At 40.5% G+C, this 21,376-nt stretch overlaps 1 protein-coding gene across 1 annotated transcript in view; it reads left to right on the top strand.

Moving 5' to 3' along the window:
• The first annotated feature begins 1,394 nt into the window (after nt 1–1,394).
• abca4b (ATP-binding cassette, sub-family A (ABC1), member 4b) overlaps nt 1,395–21,376 on the top strand; it is a 38,434-nt gene continuing 18,452 nt past the window's right edge. The window contains exons 1-17 of the mRNA XM_071491956.1: nt 1,395–1,579; nt 2,737–2,849; nt 3,060–3,153; nt 3,285–3,426; nt 4,102–4,241; nt 5,047–5,174; nt 5,275–5,472; nt 8,622–8,711; nt 12,022–12,259; nt 13,097–13,236; nt 13,996–14,112; nt 15,419–15,616; nt 17,930–18,135; nt 19,000–19,176; nt 20,135–20,357; nt 20,594–20,815; nt 21,084–21,288. Of these exons, the coding sequence (XP_071348057.1) occupies nt 2,784–2,849; nt 3,060–3,153; nt 3,285–3,426; nt 4,102–4,241; nt 5,047–5,174; nt 5,275–5,472; nt 8,622–8,711; nt 12,022–12,259; nt 13,097–13,236; nt 13,996–14,112; nt 15,419–15,616; nt 17,930–18,135; nt 19,000–19,176; nt 20,135–20,357; nt 20,594–20,815; nt 21,084–21,288 (2,584 nt within the window). The 5' untranslated portion in view covers nt 1,395–1,579; nt 2,737–2,783. The remainder of the gene's footprint in view (nt 1,580–2,736; nt 2,850–3,059; nt 3,154–3,284; nt 3,427–4,101; nt 4,242–5,046; nt 5,175–5,274; nt 5,473–8,621; nt 8,712–12,021; nt 12,260–13,096; nt 13,237–13,995; nt 14,113–15,418; nt 15,617–17,929; nt 18,136–18,999; nt 19,177–20,134; nt 20,358–20,593; nt 20,816–21,083; nt 21,289–21,376) is intronic.

Genomic DNA, 21,376 nt, shown 5'->3' on the forward strand with positions numbered 1-21,376 from the left:
CTGTGTTTCACCCCTGTATCCAATTAGATTTATTTATTTTGATGAATTGGAAAAATTGGAGATTGATGCAGTGGAAAAGTTTGAGGCTGCAATTTAGGAGGATTTTCAGTGCGGATTTATCTACTAATAATTTTCTCAATTAATCGTTTTACTCTATAAAATGTCAGAACATAGTGGAAAAAAAAATTCAAAATCTAAGCAAGTCCAAAGTCACGTCTTCAGATTTCATGCTTTGTCCATTTAACAGCCCAAAACTCAAAGATATTTAATTTGTAATGATGTAAAACAAAGGGTAAACTTTATTTTACTGGTCCAGACTTTTTCAAAAATGTTCCTAGTGATTTTCAGGGAAGATTCCTGGATTCAATAGTGTTATTTGGTTCCAAAAGTATGGAAAACCCCTAAAATAATTAATTTATAATGTATTTATTATTGGAATTTCATTTTGCTTACTTGTTGAATACTGTTTTGAATTTTTAGATTTTTTTCATGTAGACTTCGTAGTTCTTTCAAGGACTCGTCTTGAAATAAATCAGAAGTATCAGACCAGTAAGATCATGAGTTACCACACAGAGAAAAACTGAAATATGTCATATTTTAGAATCTGGAAACAGAGAATGATTATGAGTTTTTGCTTGAAAAATATACTCAAACGATGAATCCATTATCTAATTAGCCCATTAACTAATTGATTAATAGACTCAGCTCAGTCCACTTTTTGTTCACTGCCTCAGATAAAAACAGTTATATCTGAAACCTTTTTGACAGATCCTTCCGTAGCCTTATAGACACACTGTAAGTTTACTTTGTGTATTATTTGTGCCATGTGTTACACTGCCAACCAATCGGATCTGTGGCTGTGTTTTGCTGTGTTTGTCAACTAAGAGACCGAGGCAGCTTCCTGAGCCGCCAGAGTTAAGCCCTGAACTCACCTCGCTTTCAGAGTAAGCTGTGTCTGTTGTATGCATAGTGCACAGCAGGTTCAAGTGCTTTTACAGCGCCTCTGTCAAGGCCTCACATTCTCCCTACCTAATGACCCGTGTCACCTGTTCCACCTTGTCGTGCTGCTCAGAGCGGTGACTCACTTCAGACGTGCGAGACAAAAAACCTGCAACACACCCCATCGTCTCCGAGTGTGGGTCAGCTCCTGCCATGTTACAAAGTCAAAAGTGATTTATTTTGTGGGTGTTTGGCTGAAGACTCACAATGACTCTGCAGGTAAATCTCACAAATGGACACTTTGACAAACGCATTGGCTGCTGTGTCGATACAAACCTGTACCCCCACCTCCACCCCACTACAGGACAGTCCACCCATCCTCTCAGGCAAATATCCCCCTAATTCTACCTCAAAATGGATGACTTGTCTTTTTCTGCCTGCCCATGTTGAGCTGGGAGATTAGAGCAATCAGATTAGGACTGCTGCTGACCTGCAGGCAGAGGAGAGAGAGAGAGAGTGGGCAGCACCGAGGCATACGGAGCTCTTCTACTTTGCTTAATGTTTTCCGTTACTTCAGCTTGTTTGTGAACCTCTTTTTTTTTTCTAGATGTCGCACAACTTCTATATCATTCCCTAAGAGGTAAGGACCGGAATTTACTGTTTTATTCCTGTTGTTGACAAAATTAGATGTGCTAGAAGAGCTGACAGGCTCATGGTATGGCTAATTACTCTTTCAGTAAATTATAGATTCTAATATAATGTTATGACAGGGTTGTTTTTTTTAAAAATATTTTTCATGTGTCTTTCACTCCCTGTTGCTTAAACATTTCAATCACAACATTTCTACACATTTCTATCAGTCTTGCGCAAGGAAGTCCTGTCACGTGTAATCACCTTCTTACTGTTTGAGTAATAAGGTGATTTCAGAGAAGTCAGACACCTTAATGATAGCCTTTGCGCTCCCGTTTTTTGTCTCGCTCTTGTTTTTCTAGACAAGTGTTTATGTCCTTGCATCCTCAGTCTGGCGGTCTGCAGTAATCTATTGGACATGTCACTCTGAACAAATTACTCTTCATGTCTGACATTTTCTGAGGCCATCTGCACATAACCTGCAGATGTGATTGGCATTTGAGGTTTTTTTTTCCCGGTATCTCCAAAATGAATTTCGTCCTTTGGAATAGGTCTGCATGATAGCTTAGGTCCAAACTGCATTTACCGGTTTAAAGTTTCATGTGTTTGTATGTTGTTTATAATAAGTAGTTTTAAAAAATGTTATACCAAATTGTATTTTCCTGCAGCGAACCTCCTTCCTTTTGCCAGCATGACTGCACAATAACTCTTAGAGCTGGTAGTGTTACACTGGTTAGCTCTTCAACAAGGTGTATGATTTTCAAAAAGTGGTCAGTCCAAAGTCCATCTCAACAAATTACGAGCCTAACTACAAATCCAAGTCTAAAGCCAGACAAAAAAACAACACGTTTTCAACAGATGACTATAATTCTCTTTATTGTCTGACTTCTGTTGTTCATCCTTCTACAGAAGATTTTGCATAAGGAAGTAGATTTTTCAGTATTATTACACAAAACACAGGCATAAGACAATTTGGAGATTAAATCTTTAAGAAGTTAAAGTTTCATTTGAAATTGGGACAAAACTCCTAAACAAACGGTCTTAAAACTAGACCCAAGTACTATGGTCCTTAGTCTTTCTGACCACCGGGCTCAGTAACATGAAACAATTGGTCCAATGTCTAAATAACAACTGCTTGTCATCACTAATGGAGTTGTGTACTTGTAGGTCTGTCACAGTCTGATGACCCCTTCCAGGGGTTAAGCTGCGGAGCAATGAATACAGGCTCTCAAATCCGCCTGTTACTGTGGAAAAACTGGACTCTCCGCAAAAGACAGAAGGTACAATCATTTGTGTGAACCTTAGAAATTATTTAGCAGTCGAGTACAATAACACCACAAACTACAACTGCCAGCACCTCCCTGATAAACTCTCAGAATGGAGTGAGTTTTAACTTGTAGGAGTAATTCTAGGCCTGTTGCGTTGGACTGTGCAGGTGTCCCTATTTTTCTGGTATTTCACTGACTTACACTTCATCTGAATCTGTCCAGATCCGCTTCCTGGTGGAGATCTTCTGGCCTGTGTTGTTATTCATTGGTCTGGTGTGGCTGAGGAAAGCCAACCCACTCTACCAACAACATGAATGTGAGAATAAATTCCTGACTAACAAGCAATAATTGATAATTATGACTTGGTACAGTACCTGGTAACGCTTTGGCAACTCTTTTAAAATGACATAAGCCCTCACACACTCTCCAATGTGTCTGTTCCATCAGGTCATTTCCCCAACAAGGCCATGCCCTCAGCAGGGATTCTGCCCTGGATCCAGGGCATCTTCTGCAACGCTAACAACCCCTGCTTCAGATATCCAACCAGAGGAGAGTCTCCAGGAGTTGTCTCCAACTATAACAACTCAGTGTAAGTCTCATCATAGCACTGTCAGACCTCGCAAACATCCACCCTAGCAGAGACATCATAAAACTGCACTTGCTTGAATAATGAATGAACTATTGTCATTTACTTAAGGTTAGAATAATTAGACTTTAAAAGTCCCATATTGTATGAAGTGAGCTTTCCATGTCTTTTTTTAAATATAAAGCAGGTCTAAGTGTTCAGAAACTGAGCCTTAAAATGAGCCACAGGACTTTAGTAACTTTGTGATGTCACAACAAAGCAGTCACCACTCTCAGTGATGCCCCAAGCCCCGCACACCTGGACCCACCATCCAGCCTTGTAGGATGTGGTTTCTCTAAGTGTTAAAATGAAATCTGCTATGTTTTTATTTGATCTCTGAGCCTCTCTTCTGATTGGCTTGTCGACTTGTTATGCCAGAGAGAAGCCTGAGAAACGAGATGTAAAACTATACTGAGATGGTTTTTGGTTCTTAAAACCACAAATATATCTTGTTGTGATTATCAAAACTTCAAATAAAACACTGGAATGTTGCTAAATGTGGGACCTTTAAAGCTTTAAAACAAAACAACAACAACAAAAAAAAGCAGTTTCACTTTCTGGCTCTCAGTCTGTATAATCTAGAATAGTTAATAAAGTAGACTAATGCATTGTTTTGGGGTTTTTTTTGTCTTTTTCCAGATTGGCACGGTTCTATGTTGATGTCCAGGAGCTTCTGCTCAATGAGACAGAGGTCCAGCAGTTCGGCCGGATTTGGCATGAAATGTCATCCTTCTCAAACTTTATGGAGACGTTACGCAACAACCCGACTGTGGTGTCAGGTAAAGGGAAATATGAGAAATGATTCAGACAGTGGCACTTCCCTTGGGAGTAAAGCAATTTTTTTAACTCTAACATTAACCAGAATACAGCTGAGACAAAAGCAAGTCAGATATGATAAAAAAGTAATTATTATTGTATTTTAATAGCATTTTTCAAGGAAGGAGGAAAAAGCACTTTCCATTGCAGGAGATAGCATTAAAAAAGTAACAACAACATAAAAGACAGCTGCATATAAAATCATCCATGAGATTGCAAACAGCAAGAGTAAAAATAGAAATAAAAGCGTGGATTGATTGTTGTTTTCTGGCCAAGCTGTAAAATCAGAGCTGGAAATAATTTGAAAACTTACTTGTGAAACTGCCTACTGAATAATCTTTATGTGGGTATCCTGTTGTCTTCGCATCCTCTTTCAGTTGTTTCATGGCCTCTGTCTTGTTTCTGTCAAAGCATCCTCATTTTCTCTTTTTGTTTTTTTTTCTGTCCGCCTCTCTCCTTGAGTGTCATTTTTGTAAATTAATTTGTTCACATTCAATAAAACATTCATTAGAGATGTTATTGCCACATTTTCACTGTCAGACGTCAACTGAATAAGACGTTTTCAGTTGTTCATGACTGGGCCTGAGGGTGGACATAAAAAGGTTATTCTTAATGTTACTTCGGCTGAGTGTTTACGCCCTTACTGAATCGCTGCCAATCTGTCTTGCTGTGAATCATTTCCTCTAAAGCAGTCCGGAGCAGGTTGGTTCAATAATGTCTGTAGTGGGTCTGACCTTTCACTATCTCCGCTACTGATTTTCCTTCTAGGCCGTGGGCTCAAGGTAGATGACATCCTTAAGGACGATGAGGTTCTCACAGCCTTCCTCCTGCGAGATGCCGGCCTCCCAGACTCAATAGTCTACCAGCTTGTCAATGCACGAATAAGACTAGAACAGGTACATTTGATGCCTTAATTGATATTTTATTGACATTTAGTCCGTACCTAACTACATCGTCTACATCTACACCTTTTCCTTTCTCTTCCACTGTCTCTAGTTTGCCTTTGGCATCCCAGACCTGCAGCTGAAAGACATCGCGTGCAGTCAGGCCCTGCTGGAGCGCTTCATCATCTTCCCCAGTCGAATGGGACTCCACGGGGTCCGCAACGCCATGTGTGCTCTCAGCCAGCAAAGGCTGCAGAAGATAGAAGACGTCCTCTATGCTAATCTGGACTTCTTCAAGATCTTCCGACTGGTTAGTGGCTTGTTTGAAAGCACTTTAAGTATATTTTCTATAATGACACAGTGGTATGTTTTGAAGAGCATGTTGTTCCTTACATCCTTTCCTCCTTCCTTGTGCCAATCCACTGGGTTTTTGGTGAAGAACTTTTGCTTGGAAATGAGAAACATTTTGCAAATTTTTTATTTTTTTTTGATGACATGCTAGTCATTATTTTCACTCTGAAATTCTCTGGAAGGCTGCACTTGCTGGAAAAACCATGTCCCTCTTCCTGTCCTGACAGTGAAGGCCATGGAAGCTTCCAGTCTCCCTGCTCATTGTCACATTTGTTTATAGAAAAGTTACTAATTTTACAGAATTGACAATTATGTGGCTGGTATTTTATTGATGTTAGGAGGCTGTTCAACCTATTCAACCATCTCAAATAAAGATGGTTGTTCTATATTTCTTATTGTCAAAAATCTCATAAAAAAGAAATCACCACACAAATATATTGTTTTATTTTTGAAAAGGTTAAGAGTCAAAACAGAAATGGAAGGAAGCTCTGTGGCACAAAAAATCTGGCTTAGAATGCAGAGACAAAAGTTGTAGAGTTGATAAATTCAATATTGGTGAAAAATTAAAATATGAAAGATATCACCAGATGCATCTTTTAAAAGCAAAGTTTCTTTCCTGCTTTTTTCAAATATCAGGTACATTTATTTGTGAGGAGAAGGTAGGTGGGCAGTCGCTTACAGTATGGATCCTTTTACTAAAACTTGTTAACTTAATGTTGTTAATACTGTTGGCACTGAACCTTGAACAGCTGCAAATTGAGAAGAGTACTTAACTAGAAGTAGCTAACGGAGGGAGAGACATGCCTAACCTACCCTATAGACCTGACTTATATAGGATGCTGTACATGTAACAGTGCTATTTGTGTTGAGTAAAGCACCTTTTTTATGTGAATTGTGGCGCGACAGTTGGTTGGATATAGAGCCCTGGTAGTTATTCCAGCAGTGCATGTGAGGCCAAGTGGCTCAGTCTAGTTTGCAGGTGACTCTGCCAAACCTGTTCACTCAGTCAGCAGCTTTATTTGGAGCTTAGAATAAACAATGATCTCTGTTTCAAACTGTTTACACATGCAAATTACCTACAGCAAGAAACACGGAGGCAGGCAGGACAAGAGAGCTTTGTTTTTCTCTGAGTGGCACCACAAGTCACCTTTTAATGGAGTCATTTTATTTATTTATTTGAATGTATTTGTAAAAGATGTCACCTTTCAGAAGAAATAGGTCTTAGGAAACTTAACATAAGAATGACAACAATAAGTAATCGTGACATCAACAAACGGTACTACATTTAAACTTTTTCCTTCGGCTCCCTCCATTTTCTTTACTACATGTGTTTGTTCAGGTTCAGCCTGAGTGAGTCAGGTGATGGGCTCAGGGAGCAGGCCTGGCATTATCCCTCTTGGCCTGTTTCTCTAATGGGCTTAGCGCAGCCCCGCCCCCAGCCTGCGAGGTATTCTGTAAGACATGATGCCGCGTCGCGTATAAATACATTACCAACATGTGCCATGTGTCCAACATAGCTGCAGAGCTGCCAACACACCTGGCTGTCTGTTTGCTAGTCTGTGGGACTGAAATGAAGACACGGTTACAGTGCCTCCAAATGCCTCTTTCTTTAAGATATATAGGTTTAGATTGTGAATATTTGACAAGCTGGAGTAGATGTTTGGACATGACACCCATGATTAAATGGCACTGAAGGTGTAAATGGAATGAAACAGTTGGAGTCACATGAAGGAGGCACAGCCTTGATAAATATAATGGATATTATATTGATGGACGAATGACTACTACTTTTTCTTCTTCTCTTGTTTTTTAAGCATATTTATTACATTATCTTTAAAAGAAAACCCCTTTTTGTTAGAGATTACTTGTTCTGCACGTTTTCACTTTCCTATATAAATACCTACCCATCCATCCATCCATCCATCCATCCCTCATCTATAGCTGCTTTTCCTTTGCTGGGTTGCAGGAGGCTGAAATGTAATATATATATATATATATATATATATTTTTTTTTTTTTTCTTTTTTTTTCTTTACATGAATGTGAAAAGACTTCAACTATTGTGTATTTATATAAAAGGTTGTATGTTTGTATCGGATCCCATCACCCATACTAAGAGGCAGATAAAGAAAATGTGTTCTTTAGGACCTTTAAAGTGAAATAAATACTGTACTCACCATCTTGGATGCATAGAAACATTTATGTATGAGATGTTTTTGAGGCTTGGGTTGAATTATTATTCATATTCTTCACATTTTCAGTGAATATTGGAGAAATATGACTCATATATCAAGCACATGTACACATGTACTCCTTACTTTGTCGTAGTAGTGCAGTAGCATCTTAGTGGTGATCTATGCATTTAACCCATTAGCTCTATTAAGTTTAAAGCCCATTACCACAGTGACCTCTGCCTTGTAACAACTTTCCTCCCCTCATTTCGCTCCTAACTCCCTTCTCCCATCAACCTCTCAACACCCTCCCTTCCTATACCCTCGGTTTCTCTCTTTCCCCCAGCACCGTACCGCCTCCCTCCTTCCTTCGTTCATTGAAATGCAGGCAGGAGGAATGTGAGAGGAAGGATATCTCACATGTTTTTCTTGGCATTCGGGGTTTCCGTAGCCCTCAGCACTCTGACCAGTTGTTTTCTAACACCTACTGCTAATGGTTTCTTAAGAAGATAAAGTCACTTTAGGTGGTTTACAGGAATAATGTTAGTGTGTTTCCGTATGAAATAATGGCAACTCAGTTCCTTAATAAATACATGCAGGTTGTGTGACAAAAAAAGGAAGGCAAGATAGATAGTGTGATAAGGATTTCCCCTTGCAGGCTGCTGGTTTTAATTAGTTTAAAGTCTGCATGGAGAAAGTATGACGGAAAAAATAGTTTCCTCTTCCTAATAACAAACATTTATTGGAAATTTCTAGTCATTTAAGCTTGTTGTTTAACTGGCTTCCTGCTGGAAATGAATCTGTCCAAGGTTATCACAGGACATGACTTTAAAAAATGAGCAATGGTTCTAATCCAAATATATTTTTTTGCAACATCTCATTCTATCTGTATTCATCATTTTTAAGACACTGAATGAATATTGACTTTGTCTCCCCAGATGCCTCAGGTTATGGACAGCAGCTCCCAGGGGATTGACCTGCACTTCTGGGGTCGGGTTCTGAAGGAGGCGTCGGAGAAGATCCAACTTGTAAGTGCTCTAAAGTCTCATCAATTCCTTCCACTGCTGCTCCTGCTCCGGCTCCTCTCTTCTTCTCTCTAGTCCTGCAGGATCAGAGGCCCTGGTATTTTTAGCCCTGCAGGAAACTCACCTCTTCCGCTGCTCCTTGTTTAAGAATTGCTCATAGAGGAGGCTGAGTGATGGGCTCAACAATGCGGGGTGTACATGTGCGTGTTAACAGTCTACATGTTTACTCTCATATGTTTCTGTAAGCTCACGTGATATGTGTGTGAGAGTGTGTGCATGTGTGTTTGTGTCTGTATATGTGAGAATGTGCATACAGATTGTGGCTCAGTCGACATGTGCAGGTAGGGATGTGTGTGTGTCTTCATCACTTTATTTATTGAATGCATTTTTATTCATTGAATGCATATGGACTACAAATAGAAACAGTGGAACACAACTGAAGGGAATACAGTAGATGTTGTGGAGAAAGAAGAGAATATAAAAGAACAGATATAAAAGGATGTAATAGAGCGGAATCAGAACAGAATAGAAATATGCTGTAATAGAACATAACAGAACACAAACAATCTCAAGGTCAGTTTAGCCGTTATCGCAATCATAAAGGCTGATATGGAAGTCCTGAAAGGACTATTATTATTATTATTTTCATCTGTTGAAACAAAGTGATTTTTTTCCAGGCAAATTTTTCAGTGTTTTTCTCATTTGTCTGTTTTGTTTGTTTTTGTTTTTGTGTCTTTTTTATTTGTGAAAACAGGTGAAACATGTGCCCCTCACTTGGCCCAAGTGAAAAAAACACACATTATATGTACCTTGTGTTTAGAGTACATGGAGATCATGCTCATCATCACACAGAGGGGAACTTTTAGTCCTATTTAAAAATGAATAGAAATCACTAGAATAGAAAAAAAAATGCTGACAAAATGATCTAACCAATTACATCCCATGATCTTTGTCAGCAGAAGAGTTTTGGTCTCATATGTTTAATGAATATAAAATACACAATAGACTAGAACAGAGTAGAAATTGAAGAGAAATATAATACAATGTAATAGCATATAGAGGAACATATAGAAAATAAAACAGGAATATATAAAACAAACACTGTCATATAGAAAAGAATAAATAGAAAAAAATAGAAACTGAATCAAAGTTGAAGAGGAAAATAACACATCACGTCAAGGACAGAATAAATAGAGTAGAATAGAATGTGATATACACATAATTGAATAGAATGAAATATTTTAAACATAATATAGGTAATACAATTATAAAGTAATTCACACACACACACACACACACACACACACACAAAGACAAAGACAGACAAAAGGAGTTAGAATGAGTGTTTCTGCACGTTCACACTGTGTCCCGAGGGGGAGTGTATCCCATCGTCACCTTAGCCGTGGGTGAGCGAGAGTAAGAGAGAGGTAGTGTGTAAAGAGAGAGAGAGAGACAGAGAGACATTCCTGTGAGGTGACACATCCTGTAGGTGGGACCGTTGTATCACCGTGGTGACAGAAAGGCGAGCCAAACGCTCTCGTTACCCACTTACCCCTTCCTTTCAGTTCAGTGTTGAGTTTGTGTGAAATAATAAATAAGAAAGGGGAGGAAAAGGGAGTGAGAGCAACATAAATCTAGGGGTGTGTTTCAGCATGTGTGTGTGAGCTTTGAGTGGGGGACATAGAGAAGCTATGAGTCATTTTCATCACTGACCTCTGAAACAAGGCTGATGTTATACAGCCTACATTTGAAACTGCAGGGGGTTACAGAGCCAGGCTGACAAATGTGAAGGATTATGAACAAATATTCCTGGAAGAACTGAACTCCACCTAAAATCTGTGATATCATCAGATTTGAAACAGAAACTTTTCTGATTTGATCGCATTCTATGTTGATAACATTATTATCTGGTTACATCTTTGGAGCACTGTGTTACTATCCCCACTAACAACACCATCTCAAACATAAAGCTCTAATTATTGGCAACCTCCTCACTATTTCTTTAGAGAGGAAATGATACACACTGGTGAGAAATGCACTTGCATGAAGCTATTTTAGTTCCATCAATTGGAGGATATTTAGTCCGCCCTCCGACTGTCCTTGTCATGTGAGGAGAGGCGTCTGTCCGACATGTTTGCTTATCTTTCAAACTATTGTTTTCTAGCCATGGTTTATGCTATGAAATTCACACAGTATGAATGAATATGAATATATATAAATACCCCTACCTTGTATATAATTATGTAATCGAAAGGTCAAATTGCTCAGAGCTAATTATTTACATTTCCCAGCAATACTCAACAATCACTCATCCTGTCGGAGGCAGCATGAAATCTGTATGAAAGTTAAGGTGACCACGAGTCTGGATACCTCTGAGGGTTTTGCATGTAATGTAGTAGGCTGTGTGTGTGTGTGTGTGTGTGTGTGTGTGTGTACTACATATCAGACTTGGGTCAAATCTTTGTTGGAAATGAGTGTGGTAGGCATGTGTTTTGGTGCTTCCAAATCATGACAGTAAAATAAAATAAATAAAATGAATAATAAAAACAGGGACTTTTTCTATCGCAAGATTCCATTTAAATAACATGATATTTTACTGTCACTATTGCTACAGTATAGTTCTGTGTATCTGTAAACACCAGGAACCAGATTAACTCACCCAGAATTCAGAAAGCAGATTTGCCCAGACCTGCTTTATGTGATGATGTCAGAAATTACTTCATCGCAAAATAACATGAGTACTGAGCTAAGGACCTAAACAAGATGACACCATCCAGTGTGCAACACAACAGAAACAGAAAAACAGGCTCAGTCACACACAGATAAACAAAACCTCGAAGTCAACATAGTACAAATATCTGAAATAAGTTCCCTAAATGTAAAATTACTGCCAATGAATAGAACAAAAATAGCTAGTTTCAAAATATAAATGATGTAATACAATGTATTAAAAGTTTTTTTTAAGTATCAGCAAAGAATATTAGCACTTCCTCATAAATAAGTTTCAAGTAAATTAGTCACAATATCTTAAAGTGGGTTTTTCAGCTCCAAAGATATATTTGGAAAGATCTGTGCCACTCAGTTTTAACTTCTCCAATTATTTTAATAGCACATAGAATCAAAATTGATTGGATGGAGATATACATTTTGGAAAATTATTTGATTACTGTCAAATATTTAGCAACAGCTATTTACATGAATACATATTTCAAATTATCCTCAGGGTTTCTGAGATGTTCAGTACAAATTTCAACCGAACTCAGCTGATGTGCTGAAAATCTCTCTCAACTGTCCCTCTGTGCCTCTTGCACAGCTGATGGAGCGGGACAGCTCTCGGGAGCTCCTGAAGGCAGTTTCCTCCCTGTTCCAAGCCGGGGGTCCCCCCACCTTCACCAAGCTGATGTCCAGTGTGTCGAGCCTCTTCTGCGGATACCCGGAGGGAGGCGGCTCCAGGGTCCTGTCCTTCAACTGGTACGAGGACAACAACTACAAGGTGTTTCTGGGGGTCAATGGCAGCAAGAACCACAACTATGTCTATGATGACACTGCCAGTAAGTGGAGAGATCTAAATGTTCTTTTAACGTAGTATATTTAATAGTATATACTATTATACTAATTATAGTAATAAGTACACATAATAAAAACAATGAATCATATACTGTTTTGCTGCTGGTATGCAATAATTAATGCATTTAATAAAATGTAAATCACATAAGACAGAATTTGAGACAACACTTTCACCACAAGATTGATTTGCTGCTGCTTTTCTTAGCAGTTTAAAGACTTCTAATCCATAGTTGCTTAAAAGCTGAGGTTCAAAGTTCATTCTTGATCTTGTAAACAGCAGCTGAGATTTTGGAGATTTTGGAGCTTTTGATCGCGTCACATGATTTTCATTGGCAGAGGGGGCCCAGTTGTCATGGATAAGAAATGATGACGAGGCAGAAATTAATTAAACTGTGATTTTTTTTAAACTTCTGGGCAGATCCTTGAGCTGTTTTTCCAGCTGTGCGCAAACATAAAACTCAAGTTATTGGCAACATCCTCTCTCTTTCTTCAGAAAGGAAATGATACACACCGGTGAAATGCAAATGGGTTTCTTCCATTTTCACTATGACTGTGTTATGGCACAATACTATCCAACAACAGTACAATCAAAACTAATCATACTTAGTATGTGTGAGTCTCTGCGTTCACTTTTTTGTCACATGTCTACACCACGTATTCAAAACCCAGTCGGGATTAGTTTGCAGTATGAAACACAGCTGATTTTCATGCTTTACTGTCACAGATACTTCACTGTACTTATTGATAATTTATTTACTTATCTATCTTTTTGTCTCGTCATCCTTTGTTATTGACTATATTTGCAACTTTTCCACCCACAGCTCCCTTCTGCAACGCCCTCATGCAGACCCTGGAGTCCAACCCTGTCACAAAAATTGTGTGGAATTCAGTCAAGCCCCTGCTGATGGGAAAGATCCTGTACACCCCCGACTCCCCTGCCGTCCACAAGATATTAAAGAGTGTAAGAGAGACCACCTCCAGCTCGACCCCTCACCCCTCTCTCTCTCTCTCTGTCTCTCGACTCACCCCCCCCCCATTTCTTTCAACACCCTCAGAATCTGTTTATATGCGTCCAAACCCCCACCCCTCTTAGGAATGAGCTGACTACCAAAGCAAAGGGGTGGGGTGGGGGGGTCTGCTGCAGTGTGAGGAAAGAGAAGAGGAGGGGAGGATTAAACAATAAATTGCGAGTGAGGCTGCAGCAGTGGAAGGAAAAACAGAATCCTTTGCATTCTGTCACGTCTCGTTCACTGCTCCTCACACAGAGCAAATCTCAGCCGGGTTTCACAGATCTCATCTATGTTGTCCGTTCTCATCAGTTACAAAGATCTTCATTAATTCGATTCAATTTTATTTGTATAGCGCCAAATCATAATATAGCTTATCTCAAGGCACTTCTCTCAAGGGTAAGACCTTACCTTTAGCTTACGAGACCTTACTTTATTATAGAGAAAAACCCAACAGTTCCTGCAAAGAAGAAGCACTTGCCGACAGAGAGGAGGAAAAACTCCTTTTAACAGGAAGAAACCTCCAACAGAACCGGGCTCAGGGTGGGCGGCCGTCTGCCTCATTATAGACATATGAATATATTACTAACACAGACCAACAGTGCTATAAGTTGCTCCTTCAATGCTGGTGTACGACTCCATATTTGTGAACTTTTTTTGTGTGCTTTGACTTCAAACTGTGTTAATGTGTGTGTTTATTTGTGTGTATCCAGGCCAACACAACATTCGAGGAGCTCGAGAGGCTCCAGCACATGGCCAAAGCCTGGGAGGAGGTGGGACCTCAGCTCTGGGCTTTTTTCAACGACAGCGTCCAGATGAATATGATCAGGGTACAGAGCATCATGATCTAGAGATATGCAAACGTAGTTACTGCATATTCTCATCTCATGTGAACCTATTTCAGTTTAAAAAGAAAAGCAAAAGAGGATTTTATCATCACTTTATATACAAAACAATTGCCAGTATGAATATTTGAAAGTGTAATATAATCCAGATATCTAATGAGGGCAATGAGCTATGTTTTCAAAATGAACATTATCCCAAGCAACCAAGTAGAGGTCTGGACATGAGAGTTCGTCTTGAAGTTTTATGACTTTGATGCAACTTTACAAAATCATAAAGGATTTTCACATGACCTGGACCCTCCTGATACCTGATGTCAATATAAAGTCAGAAAGACATTTGACTCTAATTACTCGTCGGACTGACGTTTAATTTCGGTTGGAAATTAAAATCTGGTGGACGTCAAAATCCAACATTCACTATCTGACATTGTGATGTTAAGCTCATGTTTAGTAGAGGTTGGGTTTTGCTCCTGACTAGAATGTTGATATTTTTGTGTCAAGATTACCTGGACATGAGACATTTTGAAGACGTCGGATTTTGGTGACTTAACAACACAACTTGAAACTAAGAAAATATCAACGTCAGCTGTCGCCAGGATCCCACATCAAATTAACAAAGACGTCCTGACATTGAATTTTGGTCACCTGACGTCACAACCTATATTCAACCAAATACCAACATCTAATAACGTCAGTGGCCAGCTTCATGCCTTCTGGGGAAGTTTAGTAATTAAAATAATTACAGCTAAAGTGACTTCAGTTCCAGACCTGAGACCACAGTCCCACAAATTTTATTCTAAGAGACAACAATGACGTCACGTACATAGATTTTGATGTGATATGACAATAACAGAAATTGCTTCCTTGCTTCAAAAAAAATTCAGCGTTCTTAAATTTGAATTTGAATACAACAATGAACAAGCTTTCTGTTGAGTTTCAACTCATTGTTTAGCTGTTCTGCCTGCAACCTCTCTGCTTTGGGTCACTCTCACCGCGTCACTTCGGCCAGACAGTAGACAATTTAGCTGCTAAATTTAGCTGATAAGGAGCCAGACATGTCCCTCAGGAGAGGATAGAGCCCAAAAACGGATCTAAAAGTGTGAATTGGACTTAAATAAACCAGGCGGCCAAAAACACGACTCCAAGTAAGTCCTCCATATCAGCTTAAAAGATTATGTTATTTCCAAATAGGTAAGATAATAATAATAACAATAATAAAACAACTTAAACAGCATATCTTTTAGCATTTTTATTACATAGAGTAACTCTGCTTCTGTCTCCATCACTGCAGGACACCCTGAGAAACCCCACAGTGACGCACTTCATGGATGACAGTCTGGAGGACACTGACTTCACCACCGAAGATATTCTCAACTTCCTGTACAATGGTCCTGATGAGCAGAGGGAGCCAGGAATGCCAAACTTTGACTGGAGGAACATTTTTAACATCACTGACCAGGTCATACGCATGTTCAACCAGTACGGAGAGGTAAGAAACCTGTCTCCACCTCTATGCCTCACTCTGCTTTGCAGCTTCTCCCCAGTCACTATTTGCCAAATCTCACATATTCCCAGGACTGTGGTTTCAGACCCACTCTCAGTTCTCCAGACAGGAGCATCAGTCTTCCAAGTCTGCCCCCAGGAGATTGCAGCCAGGCCTCTTTGAAAACATAGCAGGCCACTTAGTACGGCTTTAGAGCCGCTCTCCCGTCCAGGAGGCTGAAAGGTGGGGAGAACAAGCCTGCTGTCACCCCCCACCTTTGCCTCCATTGTGGAGCCAGTGATAAAGTAGAGAGTAGGTGGGAGTGAGTCAACCACCCCATGAGCTCAATGCTGTTTTAGTGTATGGCTCCGCATTGAAACAGACCCCCGCGCCTGTGGAATAAAAACAGGGCAAATCACTCTGTCCATCCTTCACGCCTTCCCTCACGCATCTGATTTAAAGGGGGGGCAGGGGATGCAGTTTTGCAGATAGCCCTATCAGTGCAGGAATCTCAGTCTGCCCTTTGTTTCCACGTTAAAGCGCCCAGACCCCTCAGAGCCCCACAAACAAACCCAGTCGATTTAGCCAATTAGATATAGCTGTCTGTTAGCATTGGGTCATAGGTAGTTAGCATCGGGTCCTCTCACTCTGTCAGGGGCATGTTTCTCACACTGAAGTCCCACTGGAACATGTGTATCAGTGAGGATCTGTCTTCTCTGCCCATCTCTGAGTGAACATTATTGTGGTGGGAATGCATGGTCCCCTAAAGATGAATGGGAAGTGGTCTCTCGTCTTTCTTTGAGCACTCTCAGGGTATTCTACAGTAATGTGAATGGAGACATTAGACACGGTGTGCATAGAGGTGTGGGGAGGGGGGCGGTTAGAGAGCAGTGTGTTTGTGTGTGTGCTTCAGTGTATGTATGTGTGTGTGTGTGTGTGTGTGTGTGTGTGTGTGTGTGTGTGTGTGTGTGTGTGTAGGATGGGAGTTTCACATGGCAATTACACACGTTTCACAGAGAGAGTGAGAGCAAGAGAGAGAGTGTTGTGTGTGTTTAAATACGTGTGTGCACATTTTTGCTTTCTGGCATGTGTGTGTGTGTGTATGTGTGTGTGTGTGTGTGTGTGTGTGTGTGTAGAACAAATATACTAGCTGAGATTTTCCCATGTCACCAGATCACTTCAGTGAAAGACATAATGAATGCTAATTCACTCTGCTGATTGTTAGGGTTGGATGTTATTTTTTCAGTACTGATGCCACTACAATAATAATATGAGCTATATAACAGACCCGAAATGATTTTTGACATTTTACTTGACTTGAGTTTGAGGAATAAAAACACATTTTTGGTATTTAGTTTGTATCTGTGTCCACAATTGTGGCGCTAATTACTGTGCCTGTACAATACAGCCCACCTTGCTCTAGTATGCAGACATTAACACAGGGGGTGTAAAATGTAAAGATTCATTTACTGTGATATGTACGTGTATTTTTGGTAATACTTAAAGGAGCAATTAATAAGTTTTGCTATTGCTTGATAGCCACCATTAGCATTAACAGCTGTTTATTCACCAGACTAGAAGAAATGTGAGTTCAAACTTCATTCCTTTACTCTGCAAGAGCTGTCTCCAGCCGTGGAAGGCAACGCCGTCGTTAACTCTTGTCTCTATCACATCTTTTCTTCTACTGAGGTTAGCACGCTAACCAGCTAGCCCCAGCTTGTCTTATCACTTTCAGATAACGACTCACTGTTGCCTCCAATCTGCCCTCCAATCACCACCACTCGCTCCCAACCAGAAACCACATTCTGCAGCAGAGAAAACGTTTAAATAGCCCCTTTAACTGTTTACTGTGATAAATCATGATCACAAAACAAAAGCAGCCATGCAAGAGCTTTGGCTAAATAAAAAGTAAATAGATGTGAACTAAAATATATGATTTAAGTCAGGGAATACCCAACTGTAGAATAAGTAAACAAGAAGACTAAGAATCTGACCTTGTATTCAGGGCTATATTTCAGTACAAAGTACAAGGTTAAATACACAGCTCCACTTGTCAGTTGTTTCTAAAAAGAGCAAATGCCACAGTCACTTAATCCAGTGCACAATTAAATTGCACCTCAACACTTACTTATTTAGACACACACGCAGATGTACGCAGACAGTTTAAAAGTGTACATAACCAAGCATACATTAAAAACACAAACAAATATTAACTGTCTACTTGCAATCTAAATGCTAAACCATATCTTCTCAGTTTCCTAGTTCCTTAACTAAACCATCAAACCCACATCACTTCTTTCTCCTCCTCTCTGATTACAGTGCATCAGTCTGGATAAGTTTGTGGCCCACACAGATGAGTCCGAGATGATCCACCAGGCCTTGTACCTGCTAGAGGAGAATAAGTTTTGGGCTGGCGTGGTCTTCATGGACATGTACCCCTGGACCACGAGTGTGCCGCCGCACGTCAAGTATAAGATCCGCATGGACATTGACGCAGTGGAGCGCACCAACAAGATCAAGGACAGGTCAGTGAGAGCTAATGTTTTGACGGTTTGACTGCCAAAGCTTTGTAGCCTGTGACCCTTTAAATTAAGTTAAATGTCAACTTGTGGCTGTGATTTGTGAATTTCTGCCAAAGTCCTTTCTCCTCTCATTTAAGTTAAGTTCCATCAGCCATAACCCCTCAGACGGATCTTGCAATCCTTCAGGGCTGTAGTGTAGAAATTAGGGTACAAGTGTTTAATCACGGGTACTTTCCAATACATTTTATGCAGCTGACTGGTACCAACCAGCAACTTCTAACTACGAAACAACCCTGACAACCTGCCGTTCCAACGTTTTTTTCCATGTTGTTAGTGTCGTATTAAAAAGGCAGTGTTTATGGATTTGTCACATTCCTCTAAGGAGGAAAAGAAAGACCTCTCCAGTTGGCCCTGTTGTGTTTTCCAGAAATTCTTGGTAGTTCTATATTAACTCGATACCTGCCCTTTCATCCACCCATGTGAAGCTTTTACATGCATTTTCCTTTCCCTTTGATCTCCCATTCATAAACACACAGTTTGTCAATAGCCCTCCGGGTGAACAAGCACTTTTAGCTGTTTGCAGCGCACCAACAGGCGTAATGGACCCAGTGGGAGCCCTGCCTCTGCACAATTGAATAATCAGATTGTAAGCTGGCTTTGCCTCAGACTTATCCGCTTAAGTAAAAGCAGTGTACATGTGGAGTGTGTGCAGCTTTAGAGCCTTTGGCCTCAGGATGTTTTATTATTACAATGTTTTGAATAGGTAATAACAAAAATGCTCTAAAAATTAAATTGAATAAATGCTTATGTGATGACATTAAAACCTCCCTGACGCCTCTCTCGTTCACTCCCTGTGTCCTCCCTCAGGTACTGGGACCCTGGCCCCAGAGCAGACCCTGTGGAGGACCAGAGGTACATCTGGGGGGGCTTTGCCTACCTTCAGGACATGATTGAACATGGCATCATCAAGCTTCACACGGGCAACGACTGGCCACTCGGGGTCTACGTCCAGCAGATGCCCTACCCATGTTATGTAGACGACCTGTGAGTAAACCGGTCACTTCAGGTCACTGCTGATCGTGCTTAACCAAAAATGTGTCAGTGCTTGTGTGACTGTGTGCATGTTTTAGGGTCAGTTGACCTAAATTGAGCACATCCCGTTGTAATGGTGTCACAGTGTGATGGTTTTTTTTAGAGGGAATCTAATATAACATTTAGGTGTAAACAGTCTTCATTAATCCAGTGAAATAAATAAACAGACTATGAGCAGGGTTTTTCCACTTACATTCAAGCCGCAGTGTGATTATAATTTCAAATCAGCATTGCTTCCACTCTCCACTTGAATAGTCCAGTACCTTTTCCCCCCATTTTGCATCAGTTTGATGTAATACTGAAGGACCCCTGCATTTAGACTGAACCGACACCGTATATGCTAATTTATTTGTATGAATATTGAGTTGGGTGCATATCCGGGGCACATTTGTGCACTTTTATGAGAAATGATCTGTTAATGTGAAGCTATAATTTCTTTATAGATACTGACTTAATGACCAACTGCCTGACTAATTGACTGGCCGCTTGTGTGAGTAATTACATTTCCATGTCATTCTCTCAAAGTGCCAGCCCAGTCGTGACACACATCAGTGCATCCTCGTAGAAATTAAGTTACCAGGCCAAAAAAAAAAAAAGAGACATATTTGTTTTAACATTAGCAAATCCAGTGAAAATTGGTTCAGCCTATGTGGTCAGACCTGTGGGGCAGGTGGGTGGGCAGATGATCAATGTTATTTTTTGGCATTAACACTGAAGGGTCCTAAATCTGATATTTTACATAAGTTTCTTGAGAGTTTCTTCACCCACAGCTGAAATGATAATCATTTGGAAGTCACTTTAAACTGTTTACTAATGTATATTATAAGGCAACAGCAGCATGGAGTTGGAGATTTTCTTAAGGGGTTAATGAGTCGTCTCAGTCTGGTCACCGCTCTCTGTCCTCCTCCAGCTTCATGATCACTCTGAACCGCTGCTTCCCGATGTTCATGGTGCTGGCCTGGATCTACTCTGTGTCCATGACCGTGAAGAGCATTGTGCTGGAGAAAGAGCTGCGCCTCAAGGAGACCCTCAAAACCATGGGGGTCAACAACAGCGCCATCTGGTCCACGTGGTTCATCGACAGCTTCGTGGTGATGACTGCGAGCACGGTGCTGCTCACCACTATCATCATGGTGAGAGAACAGGAGCAGTAGGATAGAGAGGGTGAAGGAAGGAGGCCACGCTGACAGTTCAAATGAGGGTCAGGTTGTATTTGCAGGTTTGAAGTAGTTTGTTTTTGTAGTGTGTAATGGCGCCCTCTAGTGGATTATTAAAAAACCCACAGATGGTTCCACTGGCTCTGTTTGTCTCTTGATGTGTAGGTGAAAACCCTCTCATCCCTCACCATCAGTTTTTTGTTTCCTCTCAGGGCGGGAAGGTGCTGAATTACAGCGACCCCATCCTTGTCTTCTTCTTCCTGCTGACTTTCACCATCACCACCATCATGCAGTGTTTCCTGATGAGTGTGTTCTTCAACAAGGCCAACCTGGCAGCTGCCTGCAGCGGCATCATCTACTTCACCCTGTACCTGCCCCACGTCCTCTGCTTCGCCTGGCAGGACCGCATCACAAAGAACATGAAGATGGCTGCTGTATGTCCCTTTCTTTTTTTTTTTGCTCCCACAGATACTGTTTGAATACAAGTGTTACAAGCGTAGTGAGTATTTAAATACAGTTGCATTTTTTTAATGGGAGACCACACGTGATAAGAAAATAAATAGGATTACTCCTGATAAAGGAATATACATGTACATTTCCAAGCTGCGTTTTGCCACAGAATTGAGACCCACTGTATGTAGATATTCTCCACCATTTGTAAGTAAATTAATATTCTGTCTGCAACCCCTCCTGGTACTTTAGAGCTTATTGTCTCCAGTGGCTTTTGGCTTCGGGACAGAATACCTGTCACGGTACGAAGAGCAGGGTTTGGGTCTGCAGTGGAACAACATCCAGACCAGCCCGTTAGAGAAGGACACCTACTCCTTCCTCACCTCCATCCTCATGATGATGTTTGATGCTGTCCTCTATGGTGTCCTGGCCTGGTACCTGGATAATGTCTTCCCAGGTTGGGCTCTTAATATACTGTATTTGCAGTGTATTTATGTACTTGTGCTTCACAGGGTCTTAGAGTTTCTTCTGATTTTATAAAATTT

Source organism: Trachinotus anak, unplaced genomic scaffold, assembly GCF_046630095.1.
Source record: "Trachinotus anak isolate AG129_WGS33_773 ecotype Australia unplaced genomic scaffold, CSIRO_AGI_Tana_v1 ptg000012l, whole genome shotgun sequence".
Lineage (NCBI taxonomy): Eukaryota > Metazoa > Chordata > Actinopteri > Carangiformes > Carangidae > Trachinotus > Trachinotus anak.